The 21,507-nt window shown below is 36.1% G+C and overlaps 1 protein-coding gene across 1 annotated transcript in view; it reads left to right on the forward strand.

The window, feature by feature from the left end:
- ADAMTS19 (ADAM metallopeptidase with thrombospondin type 1 motif 19) overlaps positions 1-21,507 on the forward strand; it is a 150,584-nt gene that overhangs the window by 63,435 nt on the left and 65,642 nt on the right. Inside the window, exon 8 of the mRNA XM_040580813.1 lies at positions 11,794-11,899. Coding sequence (XP_040436747.1) covers positions 11,794-11,899 — 106 coding nt within the window. The remainder of the gene's footprint in view (positions 1-11,793; positions 11,900-21,507) is intronic.

The raw sequence follows: 21,507 nt of genomic DNA on the forward strand, positions 1-21,507 counted from the left end.
AAACTCAAAGAATTTTTGAGTTGCTGGAAACAGTTTGTATGAACATTGAGACATGGTCTTGAAGAGACTAATCAGGTGCAGGTACAAGTTGGGACACTCTGTCATAGTGAAGCGAAGCATAATTTGTTCATGTGAAAAACATAAAATAACCACATTGTATCACTTTTAGCTTGATGATATCATGAAAGCATGAGAAATGTTTTGGAGAAATCACCCAGAGTGCAGAAAATGAGTCTATATATTACTGTGCTGAAGCAGTGTTGGTCAAGGAACAATTTTATGTTTCTACCACACAGTGTCATTTCCATAGCATGGATATAGTAAAATAAATTACAAAAGAAAACAAGATGGTCTTGTTTTCCTCATATTTTTTGTAAAAATACGTCTGAGGAATGTGTGTTAGAGTGAAAATTATATGGTCTCATGAGTGATTTCTGATCGGTTTGTTGCACAGAGTATGGTACCAAGACAAGTGGAAGAAGGAATCAAAAATTAAATTATAGGAAAATCACCTTAGTGGGGTATCAAGGCTGGAGTCTTTGTAGGACCAGGAAAAGCATTGGTGATATATTATGAGTAGACCAAATCAGTAAGGGGAATTGATGTTACACAATATATATACGCTTGGAAGCGTATTAAGAAAAAAAAATGATCTGATGGAATGAGACAAGAGGTGAATTCAAAGGCATTGCAAAGTGCATAGATGTACAGAACATGGAGGCAACTTTAGCAGCTGCACATTTTATGACTGTGAGAATTGAAACCCAGATGTCAGGAAGGCAAGAAGAGAGGAAAGCACCTGGGTGAATATTTTCACTATTTGGAGGGAGTGACATAATTCTTAATTATCTCTAGTATATATTTTACTCTGTGATGCTAATATATTTTGACCCAAGTGTACAGAGTAGTAGGCTTACAGTATTTTAAAACATCTTGAAGTGGACTCACATTCACAGCAGTGGAAGCAGTTCTGACAACTAATTGGACCATTTCATGTTGCAGGATAACATCTATTAATCACATTTCTTACGGGGAGGGTCAGATTTTCTCAGAAGCAGAATAAAAGACAAGAGGCAGTTTTAAAAATACAGCGTTTACATTAAAATGGGAGTGCAATAAGTACTTTCTGCTTTTTTGACAAACTATAGAAAACATTTAATCTTAAAATCTTAAATCTTAAAATAACATATACACTGAAGTTTTAAGGTCAGTACAATTATTTTAAGGTTCCAGAAGTTATGTAAAATTTTCATTTAGGAAATGGAGACTACTTCAAAACTGATCTAGAAAACTAGAGGAACTTTTAAAGTACCTATACTGTACATAGCTCCTCTGGAAGTCTAAAGCCTACCTATTTTCATAAAAATGCTGTTCTGTGCACTGTGCTTCTGGTTTCCTTGGGCCAGGGCCCTTGACATTAAATGATGGGGCTTTTTTAAAATATACTTTAAAATAAAATGTTGGGGGTTTTGAATGTATTTCAGGTATTTAAAAAATTTTTAAATTAACTAAGCATTATTTTTATAAAAGTATGTTTAAAATAGTTCTTATGTTAAAAAGAAAATGTCAGTGGCAAGAAAGCACAACAGCAAAGCTCTGTAAAACATTAGAAAAGGTCATCTTCATGAGTTGAGGTCAGTTTGTGTTTCTTAATGCTAGTAAGTATTCAAATTGCAATATCTTGTACTACTCTGATATGCTTGGCAAACTAAAATTTCAATTGCCTTTTTGGCAAAGGTACCTCCCTTTGAATTCAGTGTAGAGTCTGTGATTCCTACTTTTCCTTTTAAAGTCATATTGTAGCAGAAGCCTCAGTTTACAAGCCTCTAAAAAGTTTTGCACAAAGTGTATATACTGGGCTAGAAAATTTACTTGGTCCCTCTCTTCCTGTAAAAGATAACTGTTTTTTAATACTTGTCACAGTAAATCTATGTCATCTATTCCTTACAGATTTTGGATGGACTAATACCAGATATGAATCATCCAATATTCATCAGGCTGTGTAACCATCTAAGATTTGTTCCCATGTATCAGGCATTTTATTTCTCAAAAAATATTCTAGAAGGTAATATGTAGGCCTGGTAATAATTTTCCTGTTATCTGTTTTTACAGTTTTTTACAATGAAACATTTACTTTATTATTATGCATCTGAAGAATAATTTTTCTCTTTAAAGAACTTCACAGAGAATTTCCCACTTTCGAGGATGCCTCACTCTCTCAGACTTTTGCATGTCACTGTTAAACACAGAATACCCACTTCATATCCCAGATGTTCATAGTGGTCCTACTTGCTTCCTGACAGGTTCAAGCACTACCATGTGCTTTGATGCAAGGTTAGTTCCCAGCAACTCAGCAGAACTTGGCTTAAACTCAAAACATTAGGGAAGAAAATGTATTTTTTTAAGAGGCTAATTCTGTATGGATGCTATATAGATCAGTGTTACTTTTGCTTCCATCTTCTGAAAGGATATCTGAAGCAACTGAAGTTGTTCCGTTTTTGTACTCTGTAGAGCTGAGCCACATAGGCACTTACCCCTAACTCAAGAAGACATTCACACCCTTTTGATTAACTCAGGGGAAACATTTACACAAACAGCTAATCCAATGAACTGATACAGGCATTTACTAAAACAAACCCTCCAGTCTCTTTTCTGTTAAATTCAACTTTCTTTGAAACAGCTCTGGTCAGTCATTCCCTACATTCTTCCTTCATAAGCTTCATAACCATATCACCCTTGCCCATCTCATCTGACCCTTCTTCTGTTTTATGGGTTTATTGAGTAGACACAAAAAGGTAAACTTTTTTTTTAAAATAATTTTAAGTAAAGCAGGTGTGCAAAAGGAAAATGAAAAATCTGCTAAATAAGAATCAAAAGAGTAGAAAAAAAGAAAAGTATGTATGTATATGTACACAGAAATGTAGAGACATTTCTAAAGGCATAGACACAGCCTTAATACCATGTGCACACATATCACCTTGTAATACTTTATACAACTTGTGGGTGCCAGTTTGGAGTAGTGGTGTATCCGGTCACAAAGGTGAATATGTAAAAGGGAAATGTATGATTGGGTTTATATGTTCTGTAGTCGTTGTGGTGAACCGTTAGTAGCAGTCTTCCCTTAGCTTCTATGTTAGGGTTCATTCTATCAAAGAAAACCAGAATTCAAACTCTACTTTTTTCCATCTAACACAATGTTTTAAAATACATTTCTTCCTAATGGTCACTTTAATGCTGTGCATCTATATAAGTAATGCATAGTAATAAAAACTTTTCTTGGTAAAGAGTAAATTCTTGTTGCTGATTAGCTACAGCTAATCCTAAGATCAGGAGTGCCAAGTGCTTAGATATCATGAGGGCTGGAAATGGCTAGTTCACACAAATAGCTTTCCCTTTCATTTATGTAGAAGGAAAAAATGTCATCCCCAGAAGGGGTTGATAGAGAAAGCTATAAATAACAGTCTGAAAGATTGCAAAACAACCTCTAAAGCAAATGTAACTGTAGAACAAGTTGGGAAACCTAGAAAGCAAGTTTGAGTTGTTAAAAATAATTCCTGTCGTGTACTGCAGTGTTTACTGTCCTCATCTCCCCATCTTGTCAGTAGAGTAACAAGGGTTTTGTGGATGTACAGAAACAGAGTTTTATGGTAGGAAGCACGCACCAATTCTTATTCTGAGCCATGTGATATTCATTCAAAGTAAACGGTGTATCTGTTACATCTGTCCAATGCATCAGTGAAAAGCATGTCCTCAAGAGAAATTTATTTATGTATGTGTTTGGTCAGAGGTGTTCTGAAAAGGCTGGCACTCAGCTTGAAAGCTGTTTCTGGGTTTTTAAGTAACAAGCTTCTGGTTTATTATGGAAAACCCAATTCAGTTTTGTTGCCAAAGAAGTGAGGTGTCTCCTTTTCAAAGTCAGATCTTGATTGTGTACAGCAAAGTTCCATGAAGCTTTCATAAAGCACTCTCATAATTTAGCCATGTAATTTAATGACTGAAAGTCTTTATTGTATAAGTCCTAAAAATAGATTTTTCTACTTCTGTCCAAAAGTTAAACTTTTAAGCGTAGATCAAGATAACTAATAATTTTCTATGCCATGTAAAACAAACATCTAGAAAAATTGTTTATGCAAATCATACCATGAGGAAGTTAGGGTAATGGATCAAACTAGTTCCGTTTCTTAGAAGATTGAAGTTATTGCTTAGAAAGTTTGTTTAATTTTTCTTTCATATTGATAATATAAGAAAATATGAAGTAAAGGAAATCTTTATTGCACGTTACTCCCTACACTGTGATTTTTTTACATTTTCTTCTGAACAGAATGACTTAGGACCTCTTCAACATCAATTACACACAATCTAACCAAGTTTTTTTCTGTTTCTAGATTACAGGTGCAAAACAAAGTCAAATGTGGAGGAAAGGAAGTCGTGACTTTTCTTTTTCCATTTATGTTTCTTTTCTTTTCATTTTCCAGCATGCAGTTTTGTTTTACATCTTTGTCTTTTTCTGTTCATATGTATTTTTGTGGATAAGTTTTCCACTTTGTGATGTTGCCTTTAGAGAAAAAAAAAAGGGGGGGGGGGGGGCAATTAAAAAGTATACTGGATGTACTCAGTGGCTATGTTACAGTGTATTGTTGCTTTACATTTTTTCCTTTAAGTTTTAAAGAATTTTTTTCATATGCTTAAAATTTAAAAACAAGACGTGGATTATTTGCCCGTATTTACATTAGAAGGAGGTGTCCGTGAGTTCAGCGCTGACTCACTTCATAAAGAATTTTGAATAGTGGTGGCCTGCTTTCATATTGTTTCATTCTGAATAGTTCGGTATGAGGCTGATGGGAAGAACTGCAGATGAACGTTGTGATACTCAAAAGGCAGTGAAACAGCAGATGAAGTTACGTATTGCCAAATATGAAGTAATGCATATTAAGAAAAAAAATTATTCTTGTGTGAAGCCATGGGCTTTGCTACCACTCACAAAAGATATCAGAGAATGACAATGGACAGTTCTTTGGAAATGTCAGCTCACTGACATGTCAGCTCATTGAAATGTCAGCTGAGTAAAGTGACTGTTAAGACTAACTAAGGAAGCATAGAGAACCATAGAAGTCATAATGTTGGTCTTCTATTAACCCATGGTACACCTGGCCTTTTGACTATAACCGCTTTTGTCAGAAAGACTGTATTAGAACAAGAGAAGGTAAGGTATGCAGAGGGCTCTGCTTGAGGAGTTGCTAAATGTGCTAGACCTTCTTAGTTTGTCATTGACATAGCTGATGGAGATCTAGGAAGGCATATGTAGCTTTGAATAGATTAATAGAGCTTTATGTTTGAGTTAGAATATCCTCTATGCAGTCTTCATAAAAAGAGAAAAATGTACTCTTGTACACAAGTTACACTCTGGAGCTACTTGCCATCACATTATGGACCAAAACTCTGAATGGGTTAAGAAGGAATACTCAGATTCAGAGAATAAATGTTTTGGTGGCTGTTAAAGGTGACAGTATGGATGCAGCCTTTAGCTTAGGGGATTCCTCCAACATGTGTCAACAAAGGCCAGGAGTGGATAGAGAGGAGAATTCATTTACTGTCTCATCTGTCTATTCATCTTGAGAGAAACGTTTTCCATGCAGAGTGCATTTTAGAAGAAAACTAGTATTCTCTAGCAGTTCTGTCATCCCATCCCTGTGATAACAGGATAGACATTTGTGGACTGTTCATAAGGTGTAAAGAACTAAAGGACCTAAAACTGTACAGTCACACATTCAGAATTTGTTCATATGTTTGTGACACACACTGATTATACCCTTCCTGTTTTCAGACTTTTTCTCTACGCTAAGGATTAAAGTGAAGCAGTTTTTCTGAAAGGAGAAGAGTAAACTTAATAGTCTATTTTGAAACATAAAATCACATTTTTATTAGATATTGATAAAGTATTTTTCTGAAGCATCAGTTTTTCTCAGATGTACGTAATCATAAACTAAAAAAACAGGTGAATAATATTTGAGTTATGTTGCATAAAATGCAGCAGAAGTTGATTTGTTTATATCCCATTATTTTTTTCTGATGTCTTGCATTGGTGTGTATGTGCATTTGTATACATATATATATACTTGCACATATAGGTATAGTTATTATTACTGCTGATATCCCTTACTTTGAAAAGACCCAAATATTTCTAGGATTCTATTTGGATTCGAGACTCTGTTTGTTAACTCTGTTTTTTTGACTGCTGCTGTGTTTAAGGGCTGCTGATATACTGATGACTGACAAGATTGTTTGTCCTGGAAATTGTCAGTGTCTGGGGCTCTTTTCAGAGCAGCTTGTGCTAATTAGACTTTTAAGTGTGGAAAAAGCTCTGTGGAAAGCTTTTTTCACCTGCTTCTTAAGAAAAGTATCTGGGCTTCTAAAAAAAATAATTTGTTAGATTAGTAATGAAGTCCAGTTAAGTACTATCATTTATGCTCACAGGCCCATTGATTTGCTGGTTCAAATTTAAAATACTTACGTTCAAATCAAAAGCCAGATGTACTTGGGCATTAAATTATGTTTGTATTGCAGAGGCTTGCTAAGGTTGTGCATCATCAATAATTCAAATTAAAGTCATGCTATCAGGAATGTATCACTGCATGACATCATCTGAAAGCTATTTTTTTTTTTTTTGAACCTTTGTGGTTCAGAGTGTTTCTGCATGTTTTCTGTCCATTTCTGGCTTACCTATATTTAATCAGTGTTCTATACTGTTATTTATGAAGCTTGGTGTAGAAATTTTATAGAAGAAAATTCTATACATAACTATTACTTATATTTATAGCATTACCTTCAGCAATATCAGTTTTATGTACACTAATTTAATGAAAATAGATCCATCACTTGTGAAGCTCATGAACAGTTTCAGTATTCTTGAAATTATATTTAATGTGTATTCAATATTAATATTGTGCTTCATTAATTTACCGAGATGACAGGGAATGCAGTAGGCACTGGGAATTTGTTCTGGTTTAGTTTTTCATTTTGGTTAAATTTGACAGTTTTTACTGATAGATAGACAGCACAACAGCATAGTATCCCTAGATTCCTGAGAACAGTTCATACTCCTTCATTAAAAAAGCTTTAAAATGGAAATGCTGCATATTTTTTTCTCTGAACTGTGCTATACAAATATATATGCTCTTTTCAGTTTGTTCAGCCTGTATGTGGGTTTTATGGAATTTTGATTTCATATGGACCAGAAATTCAAGTAGATTCTGCTCTTGGTCAGTATTAGAACAGATATCTGGGTGATCCCCTATCCCTCTTCATCAAAGAATATGTTACAGGAACATTTTCCTGTATTTTGTATAGTAGTTATTGCCTTCTAATCGGGGGGGGGGGGTGGGGGGGGCGGGGGGGGGGGCGGGGCGGGGAGGGGGCAGCAGGGAGGATAATCTCTTGGGCAGAACATTCTGTTCCCAAAACAGAAGAGCTGTGAAATAGCTCAGGAAAGTGTAGAGGTGACATCCAGGTGATATCAATGGATTAAACAGGTTGTATGTGGAAGGGCCTCTTTCTTTTTTAAAGGTATCTAAATTGAGCAAGTTTGAGGGAAGGGATTCAGAATAAGCACATAGCTAATGGTTCTAAACCAAGTTTGAATGTGTTGTGAAACCAAAGAAGTTCAGAGGAAAAGAAGTTCAAACGTGCTAAGTAATTTGTATGATTAAAACTTTCAGAATATTAACTCTATTTCATTGGTTCACTATACAGGGAAAACCAAGAACCATTATTTAGCATTTTACAATGCAATATTACAAATGCAGACATACTCAAGTCATACTTGCACATGATATGGTCACTGTAAGAAAGCCATGTTTGTATATTTAACTGCATATTTCTTAATGTGATTCTGGGTTTTTTTGCTATGGAATTTTTGTTCCTGAGGTAATGCTGGCAGTAACCTTTTAATATATGTAGTGCAATTATGTTATGGGCAACAGGTTACAAATGAGCAGGTAAAGCTGAAAAATTTGTTTGGATACTTCAGCTGTTAATGTGTTTTCCGTAACATCCCTCTGAGCTGAACCACAGCTTTTCAACAGAAAAGTTGTAATTTGTGCTTATGCTGAAAGAATAAATAATTTGAGGTAAGGAAGTTCATTAAGAGATGAGAAAATTCTAAAAAAAAGTTACTATATTATATAGAATGAAATAGCCATCTCTATGTGTAGCAGTAATAGCAGCTGTAATAGTAATAAACCACTGCTATGACTTTGGCAAAAATTCTACTTTTCTGAAGAAGTGTGTATTTCATTTGGATATTTACATGTTTGATAAGAAAATGTAGTCCCATATGTTGCTGTTCCAGGGCACAATGGTAAAGCTTTACTCCCTTAATTGATATTGCATGTATTTTCTTCTGAATTAACTTGAGAAATAGTTATCTACAGAGTGAAGTAATTTGGATATTTTACATTTGGCAGGTATTCGTTCAGTGGTTTTTTGTTTCAAAACACAGCTTTCTTTATAGATAAATAACAGGATCCTTCCTTAAATTGTCATTGAGATGACATTACTGCTTTCTAGCCAACACTTTTCTATATGAAGTGTTTTAATTTGAAGCTGTGTATTGAGACCGTGGGGTTCACTAGGAATACCTTAATCACAACAAGGGAGCAATTGTTCTTTTTTCTTTTTTTTCTTCTTGTGGATTTAACCTTGGAGCAGTTCCAGCTGTGTTAATAAGCCACAGGAACTTCAGTGAACATACATATATTTAAAGAAGAAATTCCTTTTCTTACCTAATGCAGACAACTAAGCAAGAGCAGCTGCTTACTGAAGTCAGTTTCGTTTTCTCTACATACGAAATTAATAACCAAGGACAAGACATGAAAATAGTTCACAGCCAGTAGTTGGCTGATTTACATCCAGTAGCTGCTGTGGGATGTGGCTTTCACATATGACGTTGACTTTGTTTAATAGCTGAAAAGTCATAAAGCATTAATTGCATTTGATTCTTATGGACATTTCTAGAAGCAAGAATCTAATTTGATCTAAATTAAATGCAGGTCTTATGTTTCATATGTTACACTTAAAAAGGTCAAATATAATCAATTCCCTTCAAGGAATGCCAAATATGAAAATATTATTAGTGATATGTATTGAGTATTGTTGCAAATGCTTACTACTGCTGACTGCTTCATCTGCAAAATAGGTATGAAACTTGCGATGTGCGTAGCTCTTTGGCAATAAACCGGGGGTCAGGCAGGATAGACAGCATCTGATAGCATTCATGTTGTTGTATGGAAAGATACTGCTAATGAACTTGAACTGCCATTTTAGAGGCCACAAGAAGGTTAGGGGGCTTCTTTTCCCTGCAAAAAACTGGAGAGCATCAGACAGTTCCAGTTAGTACTTAGCATCAACAGGTGGAGGGAGGTTTGGGAATTATCTTTCTGTAGATGCCACCAAGTTTTATCCAGCTGAGGACAGCCATCGGCAGTAGAGTGTTGGGTTTAACCCCAGCCAGCAACTAAGCACCACACAGCCACTCACTCACTCAGTCCCCACCAGTGGAATGCGGGGAGAGAATCAGAAGGCTAAAAGTGAGAAAACTTGCAGGTTGCATTGAAAACAGTTTACTAACTGAAATAAAATAAAAATAAAAGTAATTGTAATGAAAAGGAAAATAACAGAGAGAAAGAAACCCAAGAAAGACAAGTGGTGCAAATGAAAGCAGTCGTTCACCACCAACAGACTGATGCCCAGTGAGTCGTCGAGCAGCAGCTCCCCCACCAACCTCCCCCCAGGTTTCATTGCTGAGCATGACATCATATGGTATGGCATATCCCCTTGGTCAGTTGGGGTCAGCTGTCCCGGCTGTGTCCCCTCCCAGGTTCCTGTGCACCCCCAGCCCGCTCGCTGGTGGGGTGGGGCGAGGGGCAGAAAAGGCCCTGACTCTGTGTAAGCGCTGCTCAGCAGTGACTGAACATCCCTGTGTTATCAGCACGTTTCCAGCACAAATCTGAAACAGCCTCTTACCAACTACTGTGAAGAAAGTTAACCTTATCCCAGCCAAAATCAGTAAAGTAAGGAAGATATTTCTGAGCATTATGCATTATACTAATAGGAACGCCCACAACACTTCAAAATGCAGCACTGGGTTTTGTCTATAGCAAGAGTAATCTTTCTGGGTTTTTTTAGCTCTTTATAAATGCATTGGCATTGGCTGAAGTCAGAGCCCTGATGTCTGCTTCTGGTATTGTTACCAGTGCTACTACGTAGAGCTACAGTATTAAAAGCAGCTCTATCTTTTCCAGTTTGCTCATCAAAACTTGAAAGAAAATGAATGTGACTGTGGAACTAATTCCAGAGAAGTATTTTTCTTCTTATTTCAGCCACTGGAGCATAACATTTGAAATAAAACATTACGTTTCACAGTGTTTCTTAATTCTCTTTATTTTCAATGGAGTTAATATAAATGATACCTACGTTTACCATGAGATGCCATTTGAAGGGCTTCAGGTTTTTTGCTTTGAACATATTTTGCCTTCTTTTTTTGTATCCCAAATTACTTTTACTGCCTGCTTCATTTTTTCTCCCTTCTTTGGAAAGAAATACTACAAGTTGAAACATTATGCATAATTCAAATGTAATTTGTGCTTGTTTTGTTCAGACCTCAACAGCATTTTTTGTCACATGAGTTTTGTGTCCAAAACCTTCCAGCCAGTTCTATTGAGAGCATCGCTGCCAGACTAGTGTTGGGGTTACTACTTGAATTTCATGTTGTAGATGAGGTGTTGTACTCACAGGCTGACAAATACTTGGATTGTAAGAAGAATGACTTTTATCGTGTTAACTTAGAAAGATAATTATGACTAAATTTCAAACACTGTCGAACATTTCAAGCTTGACCTTTACATGCAAACATCCAGCAAACATGTTGATCCAGAGGGCACCATTCCATTGAAAGGATGTTCCTGGGAAGAAGGCCAAACACTTAAACAGCATTTTGATTACTTTCTCTGAAATTTCAAGTGAGTGACAATAGGTTCCCATTAAATGTATTTGTGGTCTGAAAAAAATTACCATTACCCCAGTCAAGCCGCATGTTCCTCAAGTTTTTGTAATTACAGGCATTTTACCTTTGAGAAGCTGAACTTGAACTCAAAAGCCTACCATTCAGGCTTCTATTTTTTGAAAACTTAGGTATTATGTAGTAGAGGCATTATAGCCTCTACAATTAATGCATTTGTCAAGGCTGCGGTCTCCTATGAATTCTTGTAATTCTGTGACACCTGACTCTCTTACACATTTTTAAAATCGTTAAAATGCTGAATGCTATATCAGCGCTTAATAGTGATAATGTAGGGGCACAGCTCTGTGCTTTGCGTTGTCTTCTTGAGTCTGTCAGAAGAAACGCCTCTTCAGATTTGTGCCCTGTTGTTGTAGACATCTATTTTCATTTGTAGTGGTATTGATATTTGTATATGTGTTCTATTGCATCTCATTAAGGTACCTAGCAATGCTTTTAAAGAATACATTTTCTGCACATTGCAGCCTGTGTAATCAAGCAATATTACTATCTAGTAATATTATCATTGTTGCAATTTCTTTGCTACCTTTTATCCAATTTTGTGCCAAAATCAGTTGTTCTGACTTATGGGTAAGTAAACCTTTGTCAGATATCTGTTTATATATTTGAATGGCACTGACCACAATAAGGTTTCAGACGCGATTGGGGTCTATAGTGTGATTATACTATACAGTTAGTAATAATAAAAAATAATTGAATGTGGTGGTTGTGTTTCCTAGGTATAGCCTATCTGAGTGGAATGTGCAGTGAAAAACGAAAATGTATAATTGCAGAGGACAATGGTCTGAATCTCGCTTTTACCATTGCCCATGAAATGGGTCACAAGTAAGTATGTGGATAACAAACCCTAGTGTATGTTAACATTAATAATATTATGGTTTGATTAATTTGATTGTGTACTTCAGGTGTTCCTTTTTTCTTTTAGGAAGGGTTTTAATTCTTATGAAACATTTGGAAAACTGTGGTTTTGTTATTAATAATTATAGTAATAGATTGATATATAGCATGTAAATTAAGAAAATATTTACAACGTGGAGTAGTATAGAAATCTTTATAGCAACAGAATAACTAGGTTAGCTGAAAGACTGACATTGTCTAGAAGAAAAGCAGGACCCCCAAGACGGTGGTTTTGTGTTTGTTTTTTTTTCTTTTGGGACTGTGGTATTGCGTGTCAGATCCAACTCTGAGTAATGTTGTCAAGAAATATTTTAATGAGGTCATAAGTTGGAAGAGCCTTGATTTAATTTGTCTTTCTCAGGATAGATTCCATTAAAGTGTATAATAATCATTGGCCATTGCAACATTAATATTTTTTCCTCCCTTTAACAGATAAGGATGACAAAGAAAGGTAACTATCCTTCACAATTGAATTAGATGTTTGTACTCATTCCATGAGGAATACTTTGAATGATGCAATAATTAAATTTGTTAGAGTTGTGTTTAATTCTTGACTTCAGGACTTGTTAAAGAAGATAACACATATAAATATAAAAATATTTGAAGACAAACATTTGAATGAATGTCCGATTGAAAAGAACCTCAAGAGGTTGAAATGTACCTAGAGTATTTCTCGCAGAAATTTGTCTTGCTCATTCTTAAATGTCTCAGAAGTAGAGATTAAATATTCATCACCCAGACCAAAAGTCATAAATCTTTTTTCAACATATAATGTTTTCTAGAAAATTTTCACAAACTCTTTCAGAATCTTGAAGTCATTTAACTATTAGCTTCTTTTTTTATGTAATATCTTTAACCATTCTAGTTGGTCTTGTTGTGAAGAGACTCCTATTCAGCAGCATAGGAGAAGCAAAAACTTTCTCAAAGATTTTGCCTCTAAAAGTATAAATAAAAACCCCTTAATTTTTTTGTCTTCTGTACATCAAATAATTTATTTGCCCATAAATGATCATTCAAATCATTCAAATAGACTCAAAATGTATGCAGTATAGAGTTTGCTGATTTTCATTGATCAGCCTGAGAACATAAACAAACAAATAAATTCACAATACATTGTTTTGATGAGTATAAAAGTACCTTTGAAAAAGACAATAGTTTTCTTTTGGAGTGCTTGTTTTTATACACCAAACTCTGTGCTGTTATCTATATATTTGAAATCCATTTGCCTCTGGTAAAATTTCATGATCATTTGCAAACTCAGAATAATTTTGGAAATCTCTGTCATAGCCATAATTTGCATAATTGCAGGTATACTCCCTGCACTGAAACCTAGGTTTGCTTGTACAGGAACAAAGCTGAAGAATTACAGCTGATTATAGCACATGATTCAATACATTGCTATTTATTAAGTATTGTATTATGGTTGTCTTAGTTTTTCCAATTAAAACAGAAGTATTCTCAATGAAATACAGTGGCAAACTAAACCTTACTTTGAAATATGAAGTGTCTTTGTTCTAGCCATATATATCTGAAAGCAGTATCTTTTAATGACATTGTGAATTAATGTTGGAAGTTAACAATTCATTTCTGAGCTCCATCTTGAAATCGGTCAATCCAGGAGGCTCCTGGAATACATTGGCAATAACTTCCTTTTCTAAGTGACAGAGGAGCCAATGAGGAGAGGTGCTATACTGGACCTTGCTCTCACCAACAAGGAGGGGCTCATGGGGAATGTGAAGCTCAAGGGCAGCCTTGGCTGCAGTGACCATGAAATGGCAGGGTCCAAGATCCTTAAGGCAGCAAGGAACGTGCTCAGCAAGCTCACTGCCCTGGACTTCAGGAGAGCAACCTTTGGCCTCTTCAGGGATCTGTTTGGTAGAGCATCATGGGATAAAGCCCTGGAGGGAAGATGGGCCCAAAAAGCTGGTTAATATTCAAGCAGCACCTCCCCCAAGCTCAGGAGCAAAATACATCCCGACAAGGAGGAGGTCAGGCAAAAAAATTCCAGGAGGCCTGCATGGATGAACAAGGAGCTCCTGGACAAACTTGAACACAAAACAAAATCCTACAGAGCGTGGAAGCAAGGTTACCCTGGGAGGAATTATCCAAGCAGCCAGGGACCAGGTTAGAAAAGCTAAAGCCCTGACAGAATTAAATCTGGCCAGGGACATCAAGGGCAGCAAGAAAAGCTTCTATAGGTACATCACTGATAGAAGGAAGGCTAGGGAAAGTGTGGACCCCGTCTGGAAGGAAAGGGGAGATCTGGTTACTTGGGACGGGGAGGATGATGAGGTACTCAATGACTTTTTTGCCTCGTTCTTCACTGGCAAGTGCTCCTGCCACACTGCAGAAGACAAAGGCAGCAACTGAGAGAATGAAGAACTGCCTGTGGTAGGAGAAGATCAAGTTCAAGAACATCTAAAGAATGTGAAGGTGCACAAGTCCATAGGCCCTGATGAGATAAATCTGCAGTCCTGGGGGAACTGGCAGATGAGGTGGTTAAGCCACTCTCCATCATATTTGAAAAGTCATGGCAGTCTGGTGAAGTTTTTAGTGACTGTAAAAGGGGAAACAAAACTCTCATATTTAAAAAAAAGAAAAAAGGAAGATCCAGGGAACTATAGGCCGGTCAGTCTCATGTCTGTTCCTGGCAAGATCACGGAGCAGATCCTCCTGGAAACTATGTTAAGACACATTGAAAATAAGGAGGTGACGGGACAGCCAGCATGGCTTGACTAAGGGCAAGTTGTGCCTGACAAATCTGGTGGCCTTCTACAATGGGATTACAGTGTTAGTGGATGAGGGAAGGGTGACTGATGTCATCTATCTGGACTTCTGCAAAGCTTTTGACACTGCCCTGCATGACATCCTTGTCTCTAAACTGGAGAGATGTGGATTTGACAGATGGACTGCTCTGTGGATAAGGGAATGGCTGGAGGGTTGTACACAAAATGTTGTGGTCAGCAGCTTGATGTCCAAGTGGAGACCAGTGTCAAGTGACATTCCTCAGGGGTCAGTACTGGGATCGGCATTGTTTAACATCATTGTTGGTGACATGGACAGTGGGATTGAGGGCACTCTCAACAAGTTTGCCAAAGACACCAAGCTGTGTGGTGTGGTCAGCATGCTGGAGGGAAGGGTTGCCGTCCAGATGCACCTTGACAGGCTTGACAGTTCCACTCATGCAATCCTCATGAAATCCAACAAGGCTAAGTGCAAGGTCCTGCATGTGCGTTGGGGCAATCCCAAGCACGAGTACAGGCTGAACAGAAAATGGATTGAGAGCAGCCCTGAGAAGGACTTGCAGGTGCTGGTGGATGAAAAGCTCAGCGTGGCCCAACAATGTGTGCTTGCAGCCCAGAAACCTAACGGAGTCCTGGGCTGCATCAGAAGTGTGACCAGCAGGTTGAGGGAGTGATTCTCTCCCTCTGCTCTGTTTCCATGATACCCCACCTGCAGCACCGCATTCAGTTCTGGGGCCCCAACAAAAGAAGGACATTGGAGGAGGGTCACAAAGGTGATCAGAGGGATGGAGCACCTCTTCTATGAGGACAGGTTAAGAAGGCTGGTGTGGATCAGCCTGGAGAAGAGAAGATTGCAGTGAGACCTTATTGGAGCCTTCCAGTACCTAAAGAGGGCCTGCAAGAAAGCTGGAGAGGGACTTTTGACAAGGGCATCAAGTGATAGGACAAGGGGTAATGGCTTAAAACTGAAAGAGGGTAGATTTAGATTAGGTACTAGGGAGCAATTCTTCACTATGAGGCTGGTGAGCCCCTGGAAGAGGTTGTGCAGAGAAGTTGTGGATGCGCCATCCCTGAAGGAGTTCTAGGCCAGTTGGATGGGGTTTTGAGCAACCTGGTCCAGTGGAAGGTGTCCCTGCTTATAGCAGCCAGGGTGGATCTAAATGATCCTTAAGGCCACTTCTGACCCAAACCACCCAATAATTAGATCACCAGTTACTCCATGCATTTTTGTTATCGTGTTCCAAAATATGATAACAGAACAGAACACAATAAAATCAACAAAAGTAATAAAGTATAATTTCAGAATTGAATTTGTGTTTTAGAAGGAACAAGATTAGTACATGGAAAGCAAAGGTATCATTTAGGTTTGATAGAAGACCTTGCATCTTGAAAATCATTGACTCACAAGTGTAACGAGAAACTTCAGGAGCAGTAGTGGTCACTTCCACTAATAAAATAGCGCACACTAGGATTCATATTTGTAAGGATCACTAAATATAGGCATTTGGCACATGGAATTTTGTCTCAGATGTTATGTCAAAGTGTTCATTTAACATTTATTTTGACACCTCATTGTTCAGCTGTGAGAGAAAGAATGAAGCCTTGCTTGATACCTGGGTAGATATACATAGAGACCACACTCTTTTTTTTGACTCTTTATGACTCTTTAATGACTCTTCTATCTCGAGAAAGAAACGTAGAGAGGTTTTACAGGACAGTGACACTGTTTTACTCTTTTCAAAATACCTATCTGTGGAGTATACCAAGAATTTTGATTCTTCTACCAGTTAGTCCAGCAACTGTCTCAAAGGGTAGTTTCACCAGGAGAGGGTTTGGGGGGGGATTAATTTGGAAAAAAATGGAAAAAAACTTCCTGTCCACTTTGTCAGTGACAGCAGGCTTTCTTATGCATGATAAAAAGAGTCCTTCCCCTTCCATGTGCCTTCCCCTTTTCTGGGACAGACTGCAAAGGCAGTTTTTAATTCCTACTACCACATGATAAGCACAGCTTACTGTTGTTTTCCCAGACAGGGAAATGTGTCTATATTAGAATAGAATTGTTGGTACCTTTATTAACAGAATACATTTTTTATTACTGAAAACACAATTTAGATGAACAGTCCATGATTTGAATCACACTGCTGAAATTACCTGATTCCATAGGATCTTTCTTTTTGTAAATGAGATAGTTGACTTCTAGCCATGCAACATATTGTCCTGTTCTTATTTGCATAATTATATAATTAATTTTATTTTAGATTCCAGAATGTGGCATAAGAATTTTTTTAGAATAAATTAGAAAGTAAACAAGTGACACTTTAATGGTGTTTTACCACAAAGGAAAAAAAAAAAGTACTTTCTATCTGTAGTGCAATGTTCTGCTCTGAGAAGAGAGACAGATTAATTTTTCTGCATGCTTAGAATATTTTAGTTCATTCAGAAATTAATAATAAATGAAATAATAGATGATCTCATGACAGTGAACCAGAGTATGAAATTTTTACTACTTTTTACAGAGAAATGACTACGTTTCTCTGCAGTTTGTGGATAGCTCCATAAAACATGGATATATTTTTATATTATTTTTAATATATTTTTACTATCTGTGGTAAAAATTTCTGTGCTGTTTGTTCAAAAATGTTCACTTTACAGGAAATTTTATCTATAAAGCATAGTTAGTACCGATTTAATAAGAAACTACTTTTATTAAATTTACTCTTAACAAGAAAGATGCAGTGCTTTTCTTAGTTATTGTTTTGATAAAAGGTAATAGGGAGTTTTCAATTTGTATTGCATTTCAGCATTACATATTCTTTATTTCAATCATCCCAGCAGTTTCATCACAAATACTGCCCTTTTTTCTGTTAGACTAGGAAAAGAATCCATAAGATAACTGTTCAAAGTTATTGCAACAAAAATCCACAGTGCATGGACTGATTTGTAAAGCTTTTTTTTAAAGCCTCTCTCTCTCTCTCTCTCTCTCTCTCTCTCTCTCTCCCCCCTATTTTTTGATGTTCAATACAAACAGGACATTTAATACATCTCCAACATTAGTAAATAGAAAGTAATGGCAAAAAAATAGCATGGTCCCAAAAGGGCAGTCACAAGGTCCTTGAGATCACCTTAGATTCTGTCATTCAATTTTCATGTTTTAGTACGCAAGTTCTTTAAAAATGGATAGTCTCTGTCTCTGGTCTTCTTGCATGCATATTGAAGTAGGTGTCTGTGTTCCCCAGTCACGAAGTTATGCTGATTTAAATCAGCCTAGAAGCTTACTGGGCAGATGGATATATCATACCAAACTTCCCAGTGGTCTGGAAATCGTCCAACAAAATGCACTTGAAATTAGAGATGACAGAAAAGGATGCAGTTTATTACATGCTTTGCATTTCCATTTATTCTTACTCTCAAAATTTATATGGTGATTGAAAACCATGAGAAAAAATAGTTTTGCTTAGTCCAATTCTAGGAAGAGACAGAGGCTGAAGAAAGATCTTATTTTATGCAAACATATCACAAGAATGCCTAGCAGAAATCAAATCTCATTAGCTTTTTGCTGGTAGCTAGACAGGCAAAGAGAAAAGCAGCTCAGGAAGAAATGAAGCACCGAGGCAATGAAATAGCACTGCATCAGCATTTTTAGTGAGTTAAAAAGATACAGTAGTATTGTACTTTAAATTTAGATTAGTCAGTTCTTTCTCTAGTGAGGTATCAAGGTGTCCATTTCTGCCAGACTATAATATTCCAAGATGGATTTATAGTTTATTTTCCTTAGTATAACATTTGTAAACTGAACAGTTAGTAACTGAACAACAGCCTTACAGGAGGCATAGGCTTACCTGATAGTCTGATATGTTTAAAATAGCTGTGAAAAAGTTGGCAAAAGATCATAATAGTTTCGGTGTTTTTTTGTTAATAAGGAAACTTTTTTTTTGTCTATTCACTAAGTACATGATAGCTCAAAGTATTTTTCCTCATGGCATGTTTTCTTCAATTTGAAGAAATGTTCTGTGTAAAATTTTTCCCTTGGCATAAGATTAAACCATAGACATAAACCATAGACTTAATTGTTTATCTTGAAATACTGCAGTTTGCAGGATGGGTATTGTATTTGCCATAAATTAATACTTTTCCTGTATTATATACTCTCTGTAAAAAACATCAGCAAGGGGCAATATGTATCTTTGTTATGATGCCTAATACATCTGTCACATCAAAGCTTTACATTATTTATAGACTTCATTCAAAGGACCATGACACAGTCCTATGTCTAGATCTTCTTGAAGCATGATGGTAAAAGTGTTGGAGTAGTAAAGAAAGTAGCTGTTTAGCAAAAGTTACAAACTCAGCTGGATAGTAGCATGCAGTATATGTATAATTATAGGTATAGTAGTGTACTTGTATTTTTTACCCAGTTGTTTTAAGATTGAAAATGTAATCTGAGTTACCAACATCCTGGAGAGCAAACAATAATTCACAGAAGAGAAATATTAATTGGCTAAATGTATCTCTTTTGATATTTTTTTTCTTTTCATCATCAAATTATTAACAAGAAGATTGAGCTTTCCTTGTCCAGCAGATGCTTCCTTCGAAGACAAAGTTTTTCCAAAAGAAATAATCTTCTACCTTTTAACATTGTATTTTTTCTGTAGCTGGGTTTCTTGCCTTTCAATTCACTTTAAGCTAAATAATTCATTTACAAGTAGAAGCATGTGTCTTATGCCATTTATTCAATGGTCTGTGAAGCCCTTGTATGTTTTTAAACACTTATTAAAAAGTCATACTAACTGGGATGTTAAAAAAAGCAAATTACATATATCAATACATTTTTTGCATTAATACTTTAAAATAGCTTATAGAAATCAGCTACTTACATGTTGTTTATATCATTTTCTCTGTAAAGATAGCAGTGTGATAAAATTTTTTTGTCAAAAAAGTGTGATACAAGTGCTAACAAAGTAGTGCAGATTCCGTCTCCCTGTCTGTGATAGTCAAATGAATGCTGTTATTTTCACTTATCAAGTAGATCCTTGTGATAGTGTTACATGGAAAATTTCAGATTAGAGAAATTGTTGGGACAGTCATTGTACTGTTAAATGCCACATAAGCTTTTAAATCTTGTCATTTCCTAGTCCATAGTTTAAGAAGTTTTGTTTGTTCTAACATAGTATGGCAGTATTGCACATACTGATGACAAAAAGGAAAAGGAGAAATAAGAGGGAGGATAACTCTGTGGTTAATAACGCTTTTTAGTTGTTGTTGGGGGCTTTAAAGTGGTACAATCCATTATATATCTGTGATTTATTTTCTAGAATTGAAAAAAAAAAATCAGTAGGATAATAATTGCAGTAAATTTACAAATGCTATATAGCAACCATTTATAAAAAAATAATTTTGAAAGAAATCAGGTGGCACCCTGATCCCATCTACATACAGGTATAAACTGGCAGCTGCATTCAGAGGTTTACTATTTCCTTCACAAAGGAAAAGTTTTTTGGATAGTTTTCATTCTGTCCTGGGCTTAAATTAGTACTATTATTCTGGAACTGCAGTTTACATTCATCATTCCTCTGCTGCTTTTATCTCTTGAATTGAACTGTTACCTTCTAGGATTTGGGAATTTATTTATTATACTTAATATTTAACAACCTACTTCTGGTTCCTTCAGAACTTACACTTACAGTTTTCCTAATCCATCTCTTATTTCCTAACTTGTCTCAATGTTAGTGACTGTAAAACACAAAGCAGTAGCAGTTCTTTTTAATCTTTTTAATTCTAGCTTTTTATGATTTGCAGATAGACCTAAATGTATTCTCCACATCTAGCTGAACTCATCCAATTAATTATTCCTATATTAAGTTTTTGCTACTACTTTGTCTTTGTGCCTGCATTGCCTGTTTCTAGTTCAACAGCATCATTCTTGTTCAGCTGCACTACCATGCCTTTGAGTGGAATGTGATGGTGATAACCAGGTCATCATCTACCATTTGCAAAGTGCATTAAAATAATTAATCACTAACCAAAAGCTTTCCACCTGGAAGACTGTGGTGTCACTGAGCAAATTCATGATGCCATGAATGTTGCATATGTAGGAAAATTTTGGAGCCTTATAGTGGCAAGAAATATAAAATAGCACTTCACCATTCAGGCCTGATTATTTCCAGAAGGTGTGTGTATAGCCTTATTTAACTTATTTAAATATACCATAATGACTGAGGACCCTTTGTTGAGACTTAAAAGAGCTTTTATGTCTTAAAACTTGGCTATAATAAAATCAAATCAAAGTGTGGTACTCAGTAATTTTTCAATATGTGCGTTAACACTGGAATGCGTTTTGTGCCTCTAAGCATATAACCTATTCCCTTGATGACGGGAGAGATGCTGTCATCTATCTTGAACCCAGCTCTATGCATGTAGTCAACTGTAAAAGAATTACTCTTTAATTGAAAAATGGAACTAATATTTGTCTCCTACTATTGGTGGCCTGAGTAGTTAATTCTGACTTCTAAGCACAGAGAGGTTAGAGATTTTTCTTTGTACTGTTCCTACTGCATATTAAACACCAATAGGGGTCATCTTCGAAATTTAGTAGAGATTGTTCTAACTTCCTGCATATCACAAAAAAAAAAAAAAATATCTGGCTGTGTTTTTTAAACAAGTTTTAGAGGTTTTATTAAATAAAAATATTTTTTCAGTTGACTTGACAACCATGTATAATGTCAGTGGGGTTTATTTGACCAAGGCTCTTTGTCAAAATACTTTTAAACTGAGATTATTAAAATACAGTTTAGT

Source organism: Falco naumanni, chromosome Z (assembly GCF_017639655.2).
Source record: "Falco naumanni isolate bFalNau1 chromosome Z, bFalNau1.pat, whole genome shotgun sequence".
Classification (NCBI taxonomy): Eukaryota; Metazoa; Chordata; class Aves; order Falconiformes; family Falconidae; genus Falco; species Falco naumanni.